At 40.1% G+C, this 21,698-nt stretch overlaps 3 protein-coding genes across 3 annotated transcripts; 2 read left to right on the top strand and 1 right to left on the bottom strand.

Annotated features, from left to right (window-relative positions):
• Positions 1–4,785: 4,785 nt before the first annotated feature.
• On the top strand, positions 4,786–8,791 carry LOC108034400 (uncharacterized). Its single transcript, XM_017109282.1, has 8 exons — positions 4,786–5,304; positions 5,652–5,929; positions 6,442–6,598; positions 6,865–7,857; positions 7,915–8,152; positions 8,206–8,368; positions 8,500–8,602; positions 8,663–8,791. The coding sequence occupies exons 1-8, from the start codon at positions 4,786–4,788 to the stop codon at positions 8,789–8,791; spliced, it is 2,580 nt and encodes an 859-aa protein (XP_016964771.1).
• Positions 8,792–19,851: 11,060 nt separating this feature from the next.
• On the top strand, positions 19,852–20,659 carry LOC108034520 (probable prefoldin subunit 4). Its single transcript, XM_017109443.3, has 2 exons — positions 19,852–20,016; positions 20,239–20,659. Exons 1-2 carry the CDS (start codon positions 19,972–19,974, stop codon positions 20,608–20,610), a joined length of 417 nt encoding a protein of 138 aa, XP_016964932.1. The 5' UTR covers positions 19,852–19,971; the 3' UTR covers positions 20,611–20,659.
• Positions 20,622–21,529, bottom strand: LOC108034519 (probable Golgi SNAP receptor complex member 2). The gene is made up of 2 exons (XM_017109442.3): positions 21,264–21,529; positions 20,622–21,198 (listed from the first exon to the last, which is right to left on the bottom strand). The coding sequence occupies exons 1-2, from the start codon at positions 21,398–21,400 to the stop codon at positions 20,685–20,687; spliced, it is 651 nt and encodes a 216-aa protein (XP_016964931.1). The 5' UTR covers positions 21,401–21,529; the 3' UTR covers positions 20,622–20,684.
• Positions 21,530–21,698: the final 169 nt, after the last annotated feature.

The raw sequence follows: 21,698 nt of genomic DNA on the forward strand, positions 1-21,698 counted from the left end.
CGACAAATCGGCAGTTTATTGCAGGTACGTGGCTTGAATTATTGTCAACACTTTGCCAGGTTGGAGATTAACAAACGTTCACGCCTGGCATTTGACTGCCAGGCCCATCTTGTGGCATTTTCCTATGCAGACTCCCAGAGTTTCTGTTCCTGGTCTTGTTTTATATGCCTGGAAAAATTGATGAGCGTGTAAACATGTGTCTGTGCGCCTTTATTTATGGATTTCCATAACAATCCAGCGTAACATATGTGTCTGAGCCGTTGATTGAAGCACTTTTCCGGCCCTCCACAGAGGATGGAGGATGTTTGCCAGGCTGTAAATATGTGGGTAAACCGCGTTTACTTGGTCTCGCGTGGCGTTCTTCCTTAAAGCAAAGCTCAGGAAGTTACCAAATCCGCAGTGAGTTGGTTTCTGACTAAGGGGCTACGTGTTTGGCTCTGGCCCCTGAGTTTGTTTGCCTGCCCCTCTTTTTCTCACCTTAGGTTAGGGATACTTGTTTACTCTTTAAGGTTTTCGACATACATGCCATTTTTAAGCTCTTAAAAGTACATTAAGGTTCCTAACTAACCATCAATATTGTTTAAAAACCTATTTACATATTATTAGAAATTTTGGAATAAACATCAAATTGCTTCAAGGGTTTTTCTGTTAAATTAATTTAACGCATTTTAAATCACACTTAATCCCCTTATATGTCACATTTAACCCTAAATCGACTGCGGTTTCTGAGAACTTACTTTGCTCTTTTTCCGTGGGTTCCGAAGGAATCCAAAGTTTTCCTGCCTTTTGTCGCAAGCTATGGAGCACATAGTCTGCGTGAAATTAACATGGCCGGGTCCGTTGTCAGCACGGCAAATGGTTCGAGTTCAGGTGTCAAAATTGTTTTGGCGAAAGTTTGTGGCTGCTTTTACGGCCACGCTTATTTTTGTTAAGCATTTCAAGCACAGGCTTGAGATGTGGCCAAAAACCACTCCCCTGGCACTTTCTCCTACACAGATAAAAATTGTATAGGTTTAACAACCATTAAAAAGGCTAAAAGTATGCTACGATAAATTTTTACTTTGAAAAGATTGTCTTTTTTATAGCTTACTTTTTGACGAATTTTGGTTCAGATTACAGATTTCTGTTCTGTTCTTAAATAAAATTAGAAAAAGGAGTCTAGAATGATGAAACCATAAAATTGTTCATTTAATAGCTTTTTTCGTAGCCCACTTTAGGCGTGACGCTTGAAAATTCACAAGGTGTGTAAAAATAATATGATTCGATTTCGGCTTATCTCGAACTAATTTAAATTTGGCTGAGTGCACTTACCTTGGCTAAGTGTTGCAGGCGCCAGCCCTGTCGCCTCGGATAGAAAACTTCTGGCTTGCAACAAAAGCATAATAAAAACGCAAAGGGAAATATGGTGGGAATTTTTTAACGCTTCCAAGTTTGCAGGGCGCCGACAGCTTGCCAGAGGAATGAAGGCTGGGGGATAAGGTAAACTATTATATAACACGCATAATACAAAAAGGTGCCGCGCCAGGTTGGCAGGGCGTTAGCCCAGGGAGAAAAATGCATAAAAAGCGTATTTTATTATTTCACTCGAAACTTGTTTACGGTTCGTTTTCTCCTCGTCGCGCTCTTTCATTATGGTGTAATATGGTTTTAACATTATTTTTATTATAAATCAACAAAATGCACTCAACGCGACTTTCGCAGTTCTTGGTTGACGCCGAGAAGTTTTCCCCTCAAGGGAAAGGCGGTGAAAGCGCAGAGAAATGCGCAAGCAAAGGCGGGTAGGAATAAAAGCGAGCCCAGAGGCCAGATTGGACCCTGATTTATTTAATGCTATTATAGAAATGCCTTTATTACAGTGACGGCTACGAAAGGCAAATTATCCTCTTTGCAGTGGCACCAGAAGGAAGAAAAATATTTGCTTTAATGGGATTTAAAAGTGATAAATTAATGAAAGCTTCTATCTAATTTCGACATTAATATAAATATTAAATCATTTAGAAAAAATAGTTTAGTACTTTTTAAATTTCTAGAACACAAAAGGGTGCGTTTAAATGATCACTTAAATTAAAATTCATTTACTTCGATGTACTTTTTATAAAATCAACACTTTAAAATCCCTCAAAAAGTAGAAAATAGAACACCATTAAATTGTTTTGTATAATTTTCTTCAATGCTCTTCTCCATTTTCCTCAAGACCCATCACTTTAAATGGGGTTTCCAACCGCTTGGCATTTATCTTTTGGCAATGCAAAACAACAAATGTCACAGTTGTCTGTCAAGTCAGTGGCACCAAATGGAATATCTCCGGGGCTCAGAGCCCAGCTGCAATTTTTCGTCTATGCTGTGTTTCAAGGATAACAGCCATGACAGGTTTTTACCGCCTCACACTTATTAATATTTTTGTCGTTTAAATGTCAGTGGAATTTGTCAACTTTATGGCAATGAGTGTTGTCTCAAGGCAGCAAAAGTAATAGTTCCAGCGAACAAAGTTTAACCAAGCATTGAGGTATAACTTAGCCATACAAATATTTTAGCTGAGAACTAAATTAAAAAATAATGTATATTACAGTTTAATATTTTATATTATAAAATACACTTTTAGACATACCATTTAAATGCTAACTCCGATTTCCTTGAGCTCACAGCTTAGCCATCACTAAGGCAAGAGCTTTTGCCTGTTGATTAATGCGACTTGTCATAATATTCACCGATTGAGTGTGCTGTGAATGCGGAATAAGATGCATTGGCCAGAGCCATTATCCTTACACTTCTTGCATTGCAATTTCCTGTCCTTAGCTGGCGATTTGCATGCTGATCTCATTAGCACAAAACAAGTTCATCTGCTGCTCCCAGAGAAGCGAATCGCCTGCCAGTGCATCATTTGCATGCAAATGTCGTTGGTAGGCCACTTCCCACTGCCATTTGCAGCCACCCTGCCCCTTTGACCTCCGACCCCTGGATAGCTGTGCTGTTCATTTTGCACTTTGGCTCGCCTTTGTTGTGGTTTCTCGTCCTGCAGGACGAAACTTGGCCTTCCTGCAGGGGCGAAGGCTCATAAAGCAGAGCCGCAGTTGCAACTGCCGTTGACACTTTAGCCAATATTCAAGGCACGCAAAAAAAAAAGATATATACTAGGGGTAGAGAGACTGGTCGGAGGAAAAGTGTCCTTTATGAAAAGTTTCTTTTGCCGCATGCCAAACTTCTTGTTTGGCAATTGTCGGCCCTGTCGTTGTCGTCCTAGCTTCTTATTGCCCAGCAAAACGTGGTCTTTATCCACTCATTATGGACAGTTTAGTTGCACTTTTAGTGGGACTCCCAGAGGAGAAATGAAATAAATCCTACCCCTTACTTTAAGTCCTATGAGATTGGGAAAACCAAATTTAATTGCATCTCAGGACAAATCAATTCGCTAGCAAAAGGCACTTGTAGAATATTAAGCATTCCCCTGATGGGCTTTTCCCAACATTTTCCACTGCAGCCACTTAAAGACCAAGTAAATAAAACCCAAAGGTAGGTGAAGCATTCAAAAGTATAGAAGCCCATTAAAGCTATGCGCTCCAACGCGTTTGCCCCAAGTGCAATTAAGGATTTCAACGAACGCCGAAAGCCATACCCCAAAATATATTGTGGCCAGGAAAAAAAAAAAAAAAATGTGGAGTCAAAGGAAGCAGAAAGAACAACCTTAACAGCTGTAAATAGGTCCGAGAAATGGGGGCCCAAGGCCACGTTGCGGGGAAAAATAAACAAAAATGTAATTTGCGCCACTTACCAGCCAGCGAATGGACAGTGCCATTAATAATTCCATTTTTTTCGGATATTACGGCGGTGGCACAGATAATAAGGAAATATGACTTTGTTCTGGGGCTCCTCGCCTGAACGCACAAAAAAATTTGAATTGAAAAGCTGAAACAGAACAGAAAAAAATACGGAATACGAAAAACAGAGAAAAATCTGTGGTGAAAACAACAGGAGTTGGCATTAGTCAAAAGTTAAAAGATGAAGGGAAAGTCAAAAACACTATTAAATTAGAAGTACAATCAAAGAAAAATAAATGAAACATTTTATATTTTACTTTTGGGATATAGTATATGGGATATTATATATATGATATAGGATATAGGTTATTTTAGATATCTAAAAGTATGCAACCATATTTTTCCGACCAAGAAAAACACACATTCACATAGAAAGACGGTCATAATTTATTCAATGCATACTTTTAGGCACCAAAAATAAAAATTTGTAGCTCTGCCATTTCATAGAATATTATTTAAATACACATATAATTTTGTTGAACCTAATTATTATCTGGTAAATGTTATTTACAAGAACCTTTCTGGTTTTCCTTTATTAATTACCCTGTTTAAGTAACATTTCCATCTTTCTCTCTAGAACTGGCACTGAAATTTAATTAAGGTGACAAGCTGTCCGAGTTTATGACATGGGAAGCGTTGGGCCCCACAGGACAAAAGGAGTTTGTGTGGGATTGAGACACACACACTCTTGGGACGACGACCGCCAACTCATTGATACATATTCATGGGCAACCGGGAGCAGGTCATGAATTATGAAATCTAATTGAACGAAATTGAATAATGACGGTGACCGGTGTCAGATGACAAGAAAAGTGAAATTCCAAAGAGCGATTTATGGGCCAATTTCAATTTAATTTTGACAGCCGCAAAATGTCAAAGCCAACCGCATGAATAATGCACAAACAAAAGGGCATCCCCCTATATATATAAAGGGCGTCGTATGAATGTTAACTTATTGTTAGAAAATCCAATGCATTGGTGGCTACTCGTACTCTTTTCCCTATCCTGCGAAGGATTGCAGGAGAGCGAGTTGCTCGAGCTGGAGTTGGATTATGGGTTGGCGGAACCGCAGCGCACTTCGCTGCTGCAGAGCAGCCTGATATTGCAGTTCGCCCAGGACTACAAGCACATCCCCAGGATAACCTACTTCACGTGCCAGAAGCCCCATTTCCAGACGCCAACCCAAGTCCCGAGAGCAGCAGAACTTCAGGACGCCTTCGCGGCGAAGAATTTTCAGCTGATTAAGAGTCTCTACGAGAGCGAGCTCTTTGTGCGGATTGTCCTGCTGGATGTCCTGGCCCAGGCGGCGCCTGCGAGTGGTCGACCCAACCGACCGGGCAGCGGACCCACCGGCGGATTCAGCCAGTCGCCCAGCCAGTCGCAGAGCAATTCCGACTGGCTGGAGGGCGTCCTGCGGATGGAAGCCCTCAGGCAAATTGTGGTCGTGGATCTGGCATGCGGCGTCCTCAGTCGGCGATTCCTCGAGTTGGTAAGGATGGGGAGTTGGAAGGCGGAGAAGGAACGGAAGGGTGCGCCACGGGACACTCCGAGAAAATATTAAGTTTTTAATACCTCATTAAGATGAGAATCCACCCCAGAAGTTCCCAAGTTTTTAATAATTTTTAACTTTTTTAGGTTGAGTGGAAAAAATAGCAAAATAGTTTACTTTTACCAAGCCTTTTGAGAATAAAAGTCACGTCCAATTAAACTACAATCCTAATAACAAAAAACATTAAATTTTGTATCATAAATTAACACTTTCTCGGAGTGTTATCACCCAATGCCTTTTCAAGTTCTAGACTTCTTATTAAGTGCTCAAGTACAATCATTTCAAAGGCTTCCGCCAAGATGCTCTACAGCGAGAAGTTCCACTGGCTATTGATAGAGGATTTTGCCTGGCAAGGAAGGATGCAGCCAGACGAGGGATCGGTGAAGCACGAGGAGGAGGAGGTGGCGCAGAAGGATTCGCCGGGGCATCAAATGCAAACGACTGATGATGAAGAACTGCCCTCCATCGAGAGCTTCTTGGGGGGCATGAACCTGTACATGAACACCGAACTCACCCTGGCCAAGCGAATGTCCGAGGCAGCCCACTACACTCTGTTCGATGTCTGGTGAGTAATACCTGTCCCTGTCATCTCGACATCACCTCAAGCTTCAATTTCCATTAAAGTGAATGGTCCTCTACACGAAAATATTGTTTTTAAAATTGGTTCTTTAATTGTTTGTCGACGTTTAATATTTTGAGATTTAATGGTAGCGAAAATAAATGTTATAAACAAGTGTTTAGCTAAGCTCATTGATTGAGGAGACAACCTCTGGTGTGCTGGGCTTAGATACTAAAGGATATATAGTTCCTTAAAATAACCTTAACATGTTTTATTTATCACCAGAATTTCCAATGCCTTCTAGTTTTAGGCTCTTTGAAATAGTTTGTGCAGTCAAAAAACCACCTATCATTTCGCCAACGTGTGACCCAAAACAATTCATTCCCCTTAAAAGCCAGAAAAGAGCGTGCCTTCCTATGCCCTGTTGCCATCAACACATCAGCCATAATTTCCCAAATGTCGACTTCCCTACTGCTAATTCCCAAAACAACTTGCTCCCGTTTTGGACCCTCGCTTAGGAACCCCGGGCTCAACTACGGCGGACACGTCAATCTGACCGAAATTGGCAGCTTCACGCCGTCGGAGGGTATCCAGTTGCACACTTGGTTTCGGACCACGTCCACAGTTCGTCGCAGGATGGACATGCAGCACGCCAGGTTGCGATGCATGGTTGTGGTGAGGTTCCTGGGGGAAAGGTGGAATTTTTCGATTGGGATTGGCGCAAGAGTATCCATCATCATGCTGAGGCACTAAAAAGCACTAAGGTGCCTTAAAGTATGCAAAAGTATTTTTTAAACACAGAAGTGCAAAACATTTTTTCATTGCATACTTTTGGACACTTGAAAAAAAAAATAGAATAAATAACAATAATATTTGCCTAATATTCTGCACCTAAAGTTTCTTCCAGTGCAATAACGATTTGATATACAACCACATGGCAGGTGACCAACAAGAACATGACGGGCACCCTGATGTACTACCTCACGCACACGGTTTCGGGTCACATCGACACTATGAACCGCTTCAACTTCAATCTGCTGATGGCAGTGCGCGACATGTTCAACTGGACGTTCGTCCTTTCCAGGACCACCTCGTGGGGATATGTGAAGAACGGGCGGTTCGACGGGATGATTGGAGCCCTCATTCGCAACGAGACGGATATTGGCGGTGCTCCGATATTCTACTGGCTGGAACGGCACAAGTGGATCGATGTGGCCGGTCGGAGTTGGTCGAGTCGTCCCTGTTTCATCTTCCGCCATCCGCGGAGCACCCAAAAGGATCGTATCGTATTCCTGCAACCCTTCACCAACGATGTGTGGGTTTTAATTGTGGGCTGTGGCGTTTTGACAGTATTTATTCTCTGGTTCCTGACCACCATCGAATGGAAACTAGTGCCGCACGATGGTTCGGCTTTGATTAAGCCGAAGGGAGGTGCTCCGCCTAGACATCATTACCAGCAGCCACAACAGCAGGAGCAAGTGGAAGCCCCAGTGCGTCCAATTACTGCAGTTTCAGTGGTGGTTAATGAGGAAAAGGTTCCGGAGAAAGTGGAGGACAATGAAGATTCCACACCCATTGATGCAGGCACACTTTGGCAACGCTGTTACCAGAAGCTAAATAAGTACATCAAAGAGCGCAAGGCCAAGCAGAAGAAATCCCCGGAGCGAGTGGGTCTCTTTCTGGAATCCGTGCTCTTTTTCGTGGGCATTATCTGCCAACAGGGTCTGGGATTCTCCACCAGCTTCGTTTCGGGTCGCTGTATTGTAATCACCAGTTTGCTCTTCTCATTTTGCATCTATCAGTTCTATTCGGCCAGTATTGTGGGCACTCTTTTGATGGAGAAACCGAAGACCATAAAGACTTTGAGTGACCTGGTGCACAGTTCGCTGAGTGTGGGCATGGAGGATATTCTCTACAACAGGGATTACTTTTTGGTTAGTATTCAGATAGGTAGATCAAATTTCCCACCCTTTGTAACATATTATCCCTAGCACACCAAAGATCCTGTATCCATGGAGCTGTATGCTAAGAAGATAACAAGTGTGCCCACCACTAAAGAAAACGAAGCCGATGAAGATGAGCCAGTGGATCCGAATCCTTCTTCTACAGATCCTGCTAAATCCTATCGCGATATTGTCCACAGCCATGAGACGGGTGCTCATGCCAAGGATAATGCAGCCAGCAATTGGTTGGATCCGGAAACGGGTTTACTTAGGGTTAAGCATGAACGTAGGTAACCCCTATTATAAACCCTCATTATTTAGGTTTTTATTTTGTTTAAGGTTTTGCCTTTCACGTGGATGTGGCTGCTGCTTACAAGATCATTGCTGAAACCTTCAGCGAACAGGATATTTGCGATCTCACTGAAGTTAGTATGTTTCCGCCACAAAAAACTGTCAGCATTATGCAAAAGAATTCGCCAATGAGGAAGGTTATCTCTTATGGGTGAGAAGGCTATCTATTACTATCATATTTTTAAGAAATTCAAATTTAGTTTAAAATTAAATTTATACATCTTTGTAAAACCCATTTAATTTCATTATTAAATAATTAATTAAGAAACACCTTTAATTTAGATTAAGGCGCGTCACCGAAACGGGAATCCTGACATATCACTTTAATGTCTGGCACTCGAGAAAACCGCCTTGCGTGAAGAAAATCGAGACCTCAGACTTGCATGTGAGTCCTGGGAACCTTTCCCCGAAACCTTTTCAACATCTCAGACATCCCTAATTCCAGGTTGACATGGATACCGTGAGCTCGGCCCTTCTAATACTCCTTTTCAGCTACGGCATCACCCTAATGATTCTGGGCACCGAGATTCTATACTCGAAATGGCAGTACCGCCTCATAATCAGACTCAATTGAATGTGATTGAATAAAATGAGGGGGCAGAAAGTTTAAGCCCTGACACTTGAGCTCAACTGGAATTAATTGACGTCGGGGAAGTTTTCAGTTGATTTTGAATGCGCGCTTTCCAATTCATTAGCTCGCCACAAAGGGAGAATTCGATTTTCGCGCAAGCGAATGTGTCAAAAGGTAAAAGTTTAATTAAATTAACTTGGCTGCGCAGCAAGTCAGGGGAAGAAAGGGTAATGTGATTGCGTAATCAAATTGTGTAGCTGCTTAAACACTTTTTCTCCAGCATCTGGAAGTAGCTTAATCCTGAGTTCCTCAAGATGCTGAAATTGTTTCTTTTGCTTTATACACCCCGTTTAAAAATGCCTTGCAGCGGGCGGAGAACGAGTGAGTCAATTTCGGCCACAAACGAACTACAAAATATCCATTAAGATAACAAGTTTTTCAGTAGTTGTAACACAGTTTTTCTTCCTTCTATACCTCTCATATTTTTTCCCAATTTTTCTTCATTTTTATTTTGTATCTTTGCTTTTTTCCGGGAGGCTTCTTGTCAGCGCTCACACAAAAACACAAAAGTTCCCGTCCTGGTCTGTGTTATCTTGGCTCTTTGCCAAAGTGCCGCTCTTAGGCATTTCTTTTCCGCTTTTCCCCCAATCGCCTTGCGTTTTTGTTTGCTGAATGTAAAAGGACTTGTTCCTCCAACAGTTTTCAGTTTCCCACTTTTCTAGGCTGAAAAGCCACAACAACAGTGGCATCATCAAGTCGAGGCAAATCAATTACAAGTCGTGAGAATCTGCAAAGCGCCGCCGAAAACATGTTGCCCGAAAAGTTGTCAACATTTTTCATTTAATGTCCTTGCTCATTAGTAGTTTGACCCAAACCGAGGCAAAAACAAGACCAAATGTTCGATGGGCGGGGGAAATGATGCTGGCAAAACCTGAGTGAGTTTTTGGCTTACTTGGGTTTTCCGGAGCAACACGAGTGATTGAGAAAGTTTCCCCAGACATATGGGTTTGCCTTCGGTTTCAGTTTAATCCATACTCCTTGGCTATTTATCTACGCAACGCCGTAAAATGCAATTTGGTTGCCTCACTTCGTCGACTGTGACAATTAAATTGTTTTGGCTTTGTTTGAGCAGCAAATTGTGCAACAAAACTTTGGCGGTTGCCAAGAAAAATAAACAGCCAGAAAGAAAGTGGCAGCCAAGTGGGGTTGAGAGGACCTGCAGAAGCCGTGGCATAATTAACAAAAGCGTTCAGCAGGGCGCGTAATTTTGCCTCTTTGCCAGCGTGCTGCTGCACTGGGAAACATGTTATGATAATTTTTAAGGAGTAATAAAAATTTAATTTATTTTATTTTATTTAAAAATTGTAATCTCCTAAAATCACTGCGGTTTTCATATCACTTTTAATGGTGCCTAAAAGTATGCAGTAAAAATGTTTGATTAATCCCAATTGTAAATGTATTTCTGCCTACTTTTAGGCACCTTTTTTTTAAAGAAATTTTTCTAAAATGTAGTGATTTCTGTGATACTTTAGCCGAATATTTTGATGGTTTGCTCTTCCGATTTAAAGTAAAAATCTGGAAGCCTTCCTGTTTAATTATTTTCCACCGTGCGCCAGGGAACTTATGCTCCCTCTCTCCTTCAACTCAGGGTTTGGCCAGAACCCAAAAGTTTCCTCTCAAAGCCAAACTAAAGTAGTTTCCCTTAAGACGGCGCCGGGCGAGATTGGACAGGAGGAGCCAAGGAGGAGCACATGCTCTGGGGCTTGTGTCAAAGTGTGAAAAACTTTATGCGTCTTAATTAAATTTTATACACAGCGCAGGGAAGGAATTATGCGCCAAAATATTGCAACGGCTACCGCAGGAATCCCTCAACTCCTCCGCGAAGGCAACTTTTCAAAAGTGACAGCTGCATCGAGGGCTGAGGGGTTGCGAACTAAAAGACGGTCTGCCCGCTACTTGACTTTAAGCCAAGCAATTAGTGAAAACTTGGGGATAATTGAGTGCCTGATTATCAAGTGAGCTCACTTTGCCTTTTTTATCTCCAGTCTGTGGGATAATTTTTACGGCTCGCTGGAGGCAAAAAAATGCGAATGAGGTGGAAAGACTTTTCCAACGAATTTGGGTCACTTGGAATTTATTTAACTTTTTTAGAAAGGCTTTGTAGTTCTCTAGGGCGCGATCACAATTTAAGAGGATTATACAGTGTGCAATCTATCATTTAATTTAATAGTTATTTTCACACAATTTTCTTTCTAGCTTGAATTTCAACTACCTCCTCTTGTATTTCATATTCAATATTTGCCTTTGCTAATTAACTTTCTTCGTGTGCCAAATGAACTAAACAAATTTGTACGAAATTCGAGGTATTTCCGGATTCTCATTATCATTCCGAGCATAAACGACAGAATGTGTGTGACACACATTTGAGGAAAAATCAGAGTTGTGTGGGAAAACGCCAGACGCGTGGCCAATTTCGAGTGTCACAGGATGGATTTTTTGCCTGACCTATGAATTTGAAATGCGGAAAGAATACTGCTTAAAAAGGTTTATATTTAAACTTGAAATATATAAAGAAAGTAACGGTCGAATATCACTTTTAAAACATTGTTTATCCATCAAATTTATCCTACACCACTAAGCGAGCCTAATTAACATTAAGGTTCATGGATAATAAATTATTCTGGGACATGAAAGGTTATAGTTGAAGTCCATTCATGGTGCTTGTGTAATTAAATGTTTCTGCTATTGTTTTTTGTGGGATTCACTTCTGTTGCAACTAATTCCCCAAACAAGTTGTAAACTTTAATGGCATTTTGTTGTCCCACTCTATTTTTAGTCGTTTTCGATTAGTTTGGTTGTTTTACCCTCATAACAGTAGAGAACTGTAATTTATGAACCTTTTTTCGCTGTGCTGGCGGTTTGGCCAGTTGCCAAACTATTTTTTATCAGCTCTGGCGGTAAATGCAAAAGGTGAAAAGTTAGTCTGGGTATTGTAAACTAATGTACAAATGCATTAGAGGCATAAAATATAGTTCAAGTGATGGTAAATATATCATAGTAAAAGCTTTTAAATACTATTTAAATGTTAGTAAAACAACTTTTGCACAGAACTCAGACCCAAAAAATGGTGAATAGACAGTGGGGAACAGCATTAATACGCATTATTTACATTTCTCAAAAGTTCAAAATCGATCAATTGTCGTTTATTCGCTTCCAAGTTGCTTTCTTTTCATCAGTGAAAGTTTGCAAGTCTGCAGAAAATTTTCTTTTCCCGTTTATTGTATTTTTTGTATATTTTTTGTTCCACAAAAGTCAGTCTAGTCGATGGCACCGGAAGTTGGCAAGGAGCAGGGGCTGCAGCAGCTAACCGGAAAGAAAAGAAGCCCGGGAAAATCGAAAGTTTTGATTTATAATCGGACAAGTTTTAGAGCTGCCTTCAATTCAGTGCCGTTGCATTTCCCGAGTTTTCCTTGGCGTGTCCGTTGACTTGGAAGCGGATTTGTCATGGCCGAGGAAGGAAAACGAATAACTTTCCGCCGGATTGGTGTATTATTTAATTTATTTACAATATCCGCTCGCTATGCGTGCGTTTGTCAGGTGTTCAGCTGTTGAATGGCCATTGAATTTCATTTAAACGGGCCCACAATGGCCTGTCTTAGGCCCCATAAACTTCAATTAAAATGTCAGCAATTTGCGAGGTAGCGACAAGATCTCTTTCACAACCTGTAGTACGCAATCTATGGAACATTATATTGACTGGGGAGGATTTATCGCTGCCATTTGCTTATTGACAGCTGGGGAAAGTGAGCGTGACATGATGGAAAGTGGTCTAATGGAGAGCGTAGAGACCAGCTGACTCAGGTAATTCATCATAAATATGCCGAGCACAAATAGAGCCCTCCTACACCTGCGGCGTCGCTGCAAGTCATCAATCTTGTGAAAGGCAAGTCGACTTCCCCTTTTATTTTGCGAGGGGCGAAAAATTTAAATAAATTATATTGTCAGGAAATAGAACACTTATTCATTGAGTTGTAAACTAAAACGTATTCAATTGCTAGGAAAATGTGTACGAAAATTCAAGGGGTTCAAAATGACTTTGGTAATACATCAATTGGAAAGTTTATAAATTTAAATTGTTTAAAAAAAACTTAAATATATGTGCTGTTTGTTTATGTTGGGTTAAATAAATAGGGTTTAATAGAACAATTTTGTTGCACTTAAAATCTTTTGTTATTTAAATTACTTGCATATTTGATTATAAGGCAAAAATCACAAAGTGCTTTCCTTTCTACCTCACTAATTCAGCTGTAATTTTCCAACACAATTCTTCCGGAGCTTATATTTTTTGAACAGCCTGTGGCACAACATTTTAAGGCTTTAAAAAACCCGGAAGCAGTATATTTTCCGGCCTTTGCGAATAAAGTATCAGGCGGAAAGGAAGCTGTCACTGTGACGACCTCGCACTTTTGATAAGCCCCACAAAGGCAGAATAGGGTTAAGAGGGGTCAAAAGGGAGCAAGGGCCAGCTACAAAAAATGGGAAATAGAAATAGCGGATGCCGAAATGTTCGGGATTTAAAAGCGCGTAGAAAGGGCCAACTGAAGTGGTTATTTTGCGCTTGATGCCCACCAACTTCCAGTTCCAACTCCATTTCGTACCCCGTAAATACCAATCCCCACCCAAACTGAATCGAGACCTAATGACACAAAGCGCACTAATTCAGTGGGGCATTGTGGGGGCACTCCCCACTCAACTTCCGGTCGGGTTCCCCATTTCCTGCCCCTCCAACGACAAGCGAATTATTGTAATCCTCTTGAATTTCATTGGGAACTTCGAAAAAAAGGAAGAAATTTGTGCACTGAGTGCAATTATCGGGGATTTCCTGGTTTGTTGAATGGCTTGGAATCTTGTAAATCACAGAGGAGACAGAAATTGCCACAAATTGAACCGGAAACTAGTAAAGAATTGACTGACAAGGGATTAAGTCGATAAATTACCCATGTTCCTAGATATTTTATAGTACATCTTAAACATATAAAACTAAAATTAAACCCCATAGAGAATGCCATTTTCTTTGAATTTATTTCTTGAACTAGAGAAAGACTTGTCATAAAGTGGTTATATAAATATTTGTTAGGTAAAAACAAACTTTTGAGCAACATTGACTAGTGTTCAAACAAATCTCGACTGTCCAAGTGCCCGAAAGAAAGGCACGGAAATGCCATTTCATAAATGTGCAATAAAAAGGCTCATGCCTACATTAAGTTATAGAATATTCAAATCCGGCCAGAAACTTTGGCCAACTCGCAATGCGACTCGTGGGACAAACAGTCCGAGGCAACAAGATACAAGACGCAACTTAAGCTGACGACCACTTGACCACCAATGGGAATACGAAATTCGAAATGGAGAAACAAAAGCTGCAAATCCGTAATGATAATTCCACGATTATGTTGTGCTTATGGCCAAGTTTTTGTCTGCTCTCATTGGAGATATAAATAGTTCGAGGAAGGGGGATGAAAAACAAGGCTGTGGAGCAAATATTGTCCCTTGGCCAATATTTATCTTTTGCCTACGCTTAACACGTATACGCCCCCATGGTAATTGCTGCATAAAAAACAAGAATCTGAATCTCTGCCCATGCTGCCACTCGTCTTCCCTTGTTATTTGCATTGTCATTTGTGGAACAAAAGCGTTCTGTACTTCGGCCTGTGGGTTTAACTAATAAATACAGCCACAGACAGGGAATACTCGCACATCCATTGTCACATGCCGGACAAATGGTCCATGTTAAGTCAACAATAAACCAAAAACTGAATGCAAATTCGATGGCAGATTAAATGCTTGTTGGGATAGATTTCCCGAAATAAATGGGCAGAGATGCGAATTGATTTGATCTGGAAACTAAGGATGGCTGCAGGGAATAAACACTAGGAAGTAAGTAATGTAAATGAACTTTTTACTTGTGCATATTTATATCTAAGGATTGACAGCTTTGTAAATTGTATAAAAAACATACTTCACTCTTTTCATATCAAAATGTAGTAGTTTTCCTTAAATATATAATTAAATATTAATATAAGTCTAATAAAAATGAGTCGTATTAACTTTGAATATTATAAATGAAATACTTTCATATTTAAACAAAATAAAATACTATAATAGGAAAACATTTAACAAATAATTAAAAAAAAAAAATTGTATATGAAATACTCCAATTTACTTCTTTTTTTATTTTGTTAAATTGTATTTCATTAAACAAAAGACCCTTAAAAGAATATGTTCAATATTCCGTTCATAGTTTTTGTGAAGCTGTTAGAGGATTACTTACTTTCTACCCATTCACCCCTCAATGGCTACATTTTTGCGCATTGATTTAGACCCACCCAGCTTTGGTGCAGTCTTTCAAAATTGCCCAAAATTACTCGCACGTAAAACAATAAATTTTCATAATATCCAGCGCAGCCAGACGTGTGCCACCGCCCACGTAAGGAATGGGATGCAGGCCACGTGTAAAGTGCAAAATTGCACCATCAGCGAAATGGACCAAGTCGGGACGTCGTCAGAGGCAGACACACAAACTGCGAGATGGGTTTGTTAGATGGGCTGGGGATATAGGTGGGGCCATGTACCTATGGGTTCCGAAATGGGCGGGGAAATGGGCTTGGCCAGCCAAAGATTAGCGTTATTTGTATGCAAAGCAGAAGGCCAAAGGCAGAAACACTGCAGGCCAGTGTCGCCATCAGAAATGCCATTCAAAGTCAGCCGAAAGCTGGCAGGAGGATGGTGATTCCCTGGCCATGGAGCAGCGGCGAACACAGCGAGGAACGTGTTTCAATTTTTATGACATTTCAATGCAGTGGATGTCAGCGAAACGGGTTGAAAATCGGGTAAACAGCGAAGAGCTCGTTACAATTTTGACAATTCCCATTTGCCCTGGGGCAAGAAAAATGTACATGCATTCGGTCCAAACAATAGCATATTTCTGGACAATTCCTGTAAGAATTCAATTGAATTTCAGATATATTCGCAAAAAATAAAACCCAAATAAAACATCCAAAATTGTAGATGGAAAACAAGGATTGCGCATACGCCATGTGGTTGCCGAAGTTCAGCCAGGAAAATACCTTTTATTTGCATTTCAAAGGCAGGGCGAAGAGTTCACCTAGAGCTCACTCATTATTTATGAATTGAACAACCCAAAATGCTGGAGAGAGTGAGAAGCTCCATGTTTTATTTATGAGACCTCAGCAGGTTTGCCCCTTTTCTGCTTTAAAGGAAGCTCCTTTTGCGTGGACTAGCAGGAACATTCGGTTTTTGGTCGGTTGAGCACCTAATGTTGGGGCATTAAAAACATAACCGTTGGTAATTAAGTTAAAATTCAGTAGGGAAGAAGACCAGAAATTTTAAATAATAAATAAATACAGTTTAGGAATATTAAAAAGTATTTTACATCTTATTATATAAAGTCAAAAACATTATAGAACGTTTAAAAATAGTCGGTGAAAAGCAAAAGCGATTTGTCGTAGATAAGATGTGCATTAAATTAATATATTTCAAAGTATTAAAACTAATTGGATAAAAAGTAGTACAAGAAATTATAATTCTAAACTTCTTAATACAGACAAGGGTCAGTAAAAGAAACCTCTTATATTTTGTACTCTTGAATCAATGTATAACTTAACATTAATTTTATTTTTTTATACAACCGTATAAAATCCTAACCCTTTTTTTGTGTACAGCAAAAAAGAATAATTAACAAAGATAGAAAACAATAATTTTCCTAATAATAAGTTTAATTAAAGATATATTAATTAATTTCCTATTTTGTAGATTTCCCACCACTACTATTAGAGTTATAAAAGGTGTCCGTTTTAGGCCTCTTTTAATGATTTTACTGGGCCCAAAATGGACTCATATTGCCACCACTCGCTCATTAAAAGCCTATTAGCCGAATGAGCTACAAAAGTCGGCGACTCCACTTGACCTATCAGTCACCGGGTTAATCATATATGAGTAGCTGCCATTATTATTCATTTTCGTCCTACTTATGGCACCTGTCGTGGATCCGAAAACAAAACTGAAATTGTGGGGGTAAACTCAAGTGAGGCCATAAATCCTTTTGAAGCCTCTCATAAGGGAACGTGACTCTCGCGCTGAGCTATAAGTATCCTTATAGAGCGGGTCTGTAGCAACCGACTCCCGACTTGATAAATTAACGCATTAAAGCCGGAGCTGAGCCTCCACACAGAGGCGGCTTTTAATAACAAAATTGCAATCGAATCCTGAAAAATAAAGGGAAACGAAAACGGAATGCGAAATGAGAACGCAGGGATGTTAACTTAATTTTCTGAGGGTGGCTCATTCGATCGAAACAACTTAAAGCATGCTTATTAAAGCCGAATTTTCCATTAAACAAAACTCCGGAGAGATAAAGGCGAGCCAAAGTTGGAAAAACCACAAATAGCAAGTGAAAATAACAAGAGTTGGCATATTTCAACAGAAAGATGAAATACAAAACTCACAGAGAAGTGTATGTACTGGAAACAATAAATTTGGAAAACTTTCAGCGTAACGTTAAAAAATCTTTGGGTAGACTTGTCTTTATTCCCTATAAATGAATATTGGGTATCATTAAAAAAGATTTTTATATATATTTGGTTTTAAATCATCATTTAAATCAGATAAAAACATTTAAAAATTTGTATCCTTAGTTTAAAATATTAGTAGTCAAAAATATTAAAAACCACCTATACACAACATTTTTACATATTCTCCATTTTTGTTAAAACTTTTTGCCGTATGTAAAGACTTCAGGGAACTACAAATAGTTGCCTTGATCAAACAGCATTTACCGAACCTGTGCGCACCTGTGTGCAATGAAATCGAAATCAAAGGACATACATCCTGCAAAATGGACAAACAATGAAATAGTTGGGCAAACGTACATACCAGCTGAAGAACGAGCACCCGAATACATCGATACTCGAGCTAAGCAAAGTTTAACTGCCTTTTTGGAGGGGTCGGGACTCCTCAACTGCGGGTCGCCCATTGATGATCGGGAAAGTGGGGAAAATCCAGAGGACTTCAAAATGGGAAAGGCCGAGGAGAGAGCCCGCAGGAGGCGACCGATTTCTGCCTGGTTTAGTGGAAAACTGATTGACACCATGTCTTTGGATTTCCCTCGTGATTCAGGACTCACGCACTGGACAAGAATGGCCCAAGCAGGGGAGGAGGGCAGAGGAGAGTCCTTTTAGCAAGGACCTAGCCCATATGAGCGACACTCGATGTGGGCATCATTTGATGACCCGAAAGTGGGTCAATGGGAAGTAATTCCAGGGGAGGCGGGAAAAATGATGCACACCTACAGTTTTCAAGTCAATTATTGGTTTAATTTATCCCAGTGAATACAAATTGAGTAGCTTGAAAGAAAATTAAATTGCAATATAAAATAAAAATTCCACTTTTTAGAAAATGAATAAAATATGCCAAAATAATATTTCATTAGCAAAAAATTGTTATTTTAATTATAAAATATTTGGAATTATTAAAAAACTTACATTTTACATTTATAAAAACAGATTATTCTAAGAAACTAACAGCACCAAGAACGCATTTTCTATTTATTTCCTCTGCTTTTAATTTCCACAATAAAAAATTTCCAGTTGCCTTTTTCACAAATAAACAAATTTAAATTTACACAAATTGCATCCCGCAACAGACTTCGTGCAAAATCAATAAATTTATGATTTAAAGGCAACCGTTTCGAAGCCTAATCCGTTTGCCCAGCTAAACTAATAAACTGATGAAATTTTCAATATACAATATTGATACCTAAATGAAAGCCAGCGAACGACTTGTTGCAGCAAATAAAGTTTTTCCCAAGCTCGGCTGCCATTGATGCGATGCAAATTCAATAAATTAGGCATTTGCACAGACTGCGCCCGAGAGCCACTTTATATATATAGTATTCAGAACCTACCACTTTTCGTACTGCAAATATTTGCCGAAAACCGAAGTGATTCCAATTTGTAAGATGACAATGCCCACAGGGATTGTCAGCGGAAAAGCGAAAGGAAAAGCCAAGTCATCTCCAGGATATTAACACTCTCCTCCTTGGCAAACATCCTGCACTTTCTCACTCCCTTAATGGATAGTGTTAAGTTCCGTCTAATTGCATTTGCATATTTTGATAATATTCCGAAGGGGAAATGAAAGTGCATTCGCCAACTGAAATACTCCGCTTAATGCGTATAAAATCGTGAAATTCACTGGGGAAGGAGGAAAATGGGAAATTCCTAAGCTGACAGCGGAAATTTAATTGCATCGGGTGAAGAAATCCCATTTAATTACGGTGATTAACTGAAATAATTTATTAGTTTTTGCTTAATTTGTGACATGTGCAAACAATTAGTGATTAAATCGAATGGCCAAGAGGAAGCAATAATAACTTTGACTAATTAGCTGTGTGGTGCGCTTAATTCCTGGCAAATAAATGGGGGCATGATGTGTGCGAAATCACATAAACAATTTATTTTTCGTTAGCTTTTCATTTGAGACATGCAAATTGCTTCGAACCTGTGTTTATCTTATTTAACATTTTTCGGATTTTACAGATTAAAAATGCATATATATTTTTACACAAGCTAAAAAGTATTGGATTATACTTGTTTTCTACTTTAGTTTTATTATTACTAACTTAGTACTTTAAAATGTACAAAATAAATAAAACTTTTAAGTCATTTAACAAACGGTTAAAATTTGAATTTAAGTGTTTTACACCTTATAAGTATTTTACACTAGTTTTACACTGTTAACTTACAGCCCTGAGCTAACATACTGCTAAAAGTAGTGACATTTATCACACACACCACATTTATCAACACAAAATTTTCATAAACTCATTTGACTACCATTTTTTATATAAACTAATTGTTCAAAACTCTATTAAAACCAACCAAAAACAGAATTATATAATATTTAAATATAGTTCTTTCAAAGTAGCTAAACTCCTAATGAAATGGCTATAACAGCACCACTGGCTAAAATACCCTAACGCCTCTGCTGCCGTTTGTCAGCACTGAAATGTTTATAAATCATACATTTTTGCCAAGCACCGAAACGAGCAACTGTTTGTAAAACAGCCTTAATTATTTATTAAATTTATTGAAAATCAATCTAAAATGGCAGCAAAAGTAGCCAGCGGCACGAACAAGGTGTTCCAGAACGTGAGTATTCGTGAATCATCAATGGACAGCTGATGATGGGATGAAAAGTAACCTCACTTTGCGATGGTCCCGGTGGCCCCTTAAAAATAATACTCTCCGGCAGAAAGCTATTCAAGTGGATTAAATGTTTGTCAACCTGCAAAGCTTAGGTCTTCTGCTGCCCGAAATCGTTTAAACATATTTCGATCTTACTTGATTCTAATTTAATCCGCCCTCTTTCAGCACGACGATGTGCACATATCCTTCGAGGACCAGCAGCGGATAAACCGCTTCGCCAAGCACAATGCTCGCATGGACGACTTCAAAGCCGAGCTGGAGATGAAGCGCAACGAGCTGAAGTGCGTGGAGGAGGCCCTGGAGGAGATCGAGCTGTTCGACGAGGACGAGGACATACCATTCCTCGTGGGCGAGGTCTTCCTCTCGCACAAGCTGGAGAAAACCCAAGAGCTGTTGAAGGAGACCAAGGATCAGGTGCTCAAGGAGATCGCTGGCGTGGAGGCCAAGGCCAAGGTGATCAAGGCGGAAATGGACGAGCTGAAGGCCCATCTGTACCAGCGTTTCGGTAGCAACATCTCTCTGGAAAGCGACGACTAATTCATTGTGCATTTAACACTTTACAAAATAGAGTTACATTTAATTTAAACTCGCCTAAACAAACTGTCTTGATCTTAGAGCACTAGGAAGTAGATGATCAGGGCGATGACAAGCAGGGTGACCACTACTCCTCCAATGAATATTCGACGGTCTTCGACCAGCCGGCGTTCAATGAGTTTCATGGTGTGATTGGACAGACCCAGTGTGCTGCCTATGGCCTGGATCCTCTTGTGGGCGCCACCCAGGGTCATCCTCTGGGAGATAAGGCTCTCGAGAATGCCGCTCCCGGAGGCTATCATGTCGTCCACTCCCCGATGGGCGTTGCCCAGCTGGGAATGATGTTGCAGTTCGTAGTCCAGTTGCAGGCGTGTTTCCTCCGGTTGCGAACTGTTGGCCGTGAATCTGTGATTCAGGAGCTGTTCCCTCTCCGAGATCTCTTGCATCCGGCGCTGTCTTCGTTCCCGGGCGGTTTGCAGGGATGTCTGCAGGTGTCTCAAGTCGTATTTCAATTGGTCAACGCGGAGCTTGGAACTCTGCCTCTGGGAAGGTGGCACCTTGAACAGCAGCACGTCCAACCGATCGCAGTTGCTGTATGAAAGAGGTTAACAAATAATAATACTACATATTCGGTTATAATATCTTGTTTAACCCACGAATTCGCCTGGGTAATCTTCACTTGTATCCCATTTTCCACGTCAAGGGATTCCTGGGCACTCAGCTGACTCAGCCGCTGGAAGTCCCGCTCGATATCCTTTACCGCATTGTTGGTCTGGTGGTATAGGCTCTCCATATTGGATCCCCTACCGATTCCGCGTTAATTGTCAGCCGGTGTATTCGCCAATTAATGTTTAATCAGGCGAAATAGGTTTGTTTAAAAAGCTGACGCGTTAACATTGGACAGAGTGTCATGTTAGTTAACAGTGCTGATAGCAGAACAGCTGTCTGGTATTTTTTGTGGGACCATACTGCATTTGGTATTTAACAAGTTATTAAAAGTAAAATAGGTCAGTTGTAATTTATCCTTACTTAAGTTATTTACTGTCTAAAATACTTTGTGACATTACAATTTAATAATAAACGTCCTAAAC

The sequence above is a fragment of the Drosophila biarmipes genome, chromosome 3L, assembly GCF_025231255.1.
Source record: "Drosophila biarmipes strain raj3 chromosome 3L, RU_DBia_V1.1, whole genome shotgun sequence".
In the NCBI taxonomy this organism is placed as follows: domain Eukaryota; kingdom Metazoa; phylum Arthropoda; class Insecta; order Diptera; family Drosophilidae; genus Drosophila; species Drosophila biarmipes.

Bases quoted from the DNA above. Each gene is read 5' to 3' on its own strand.
- LOC108034400 (XM_017109282.1), top strand. From the start codon at position 4,786: ATGCATTGGTGGCTACTCGTACTCTTTTCCCTATCCTGCGAAGGATTG. The intron at 5,305-5,651 runs GTAAGGATGGGG...ATCATTTCAAAG, and splicing joins GTCGGCGATTCCTCGAGTTG to GCTTCCGCCAAGATGCTCTA. The intron at 5,930-6,441 runs GTGAGTAATACC...ACCCTCGCTTAG, and splicing joins TACACTCTGTTCGATGTCTG to GAACCCCGGGCTCAACTACG.
- LOC108034520 (XM_017109443.3), top strand. From the start codon at position 19,972: ATGGCAGCAAAAGTAGCCAGCGGCACGAACAAGGTGTTCCAGAAC. The intron at 20,017-20,238 runs GTGAGTATTCGT...GCCCTCTTTCAG, and splicing joins CGAACAAGGTGTTCCAGAAC to CACGACGATGTGCACATATC.
- LOC108034519 (XM_017109442.3), bottom strand. From the start codon at position 21,400: ATGGAGAGCCTATACCACCAGACCAACAATGCGGTAAAGGATATCGAG. The intron at 21,199-21,263 runs GTGGGTTAAACA...TCTTTCATACAG, and splicing joins AAGATTACCCAGGCGAATTC to CAACTGCGATCGGTTGGACG.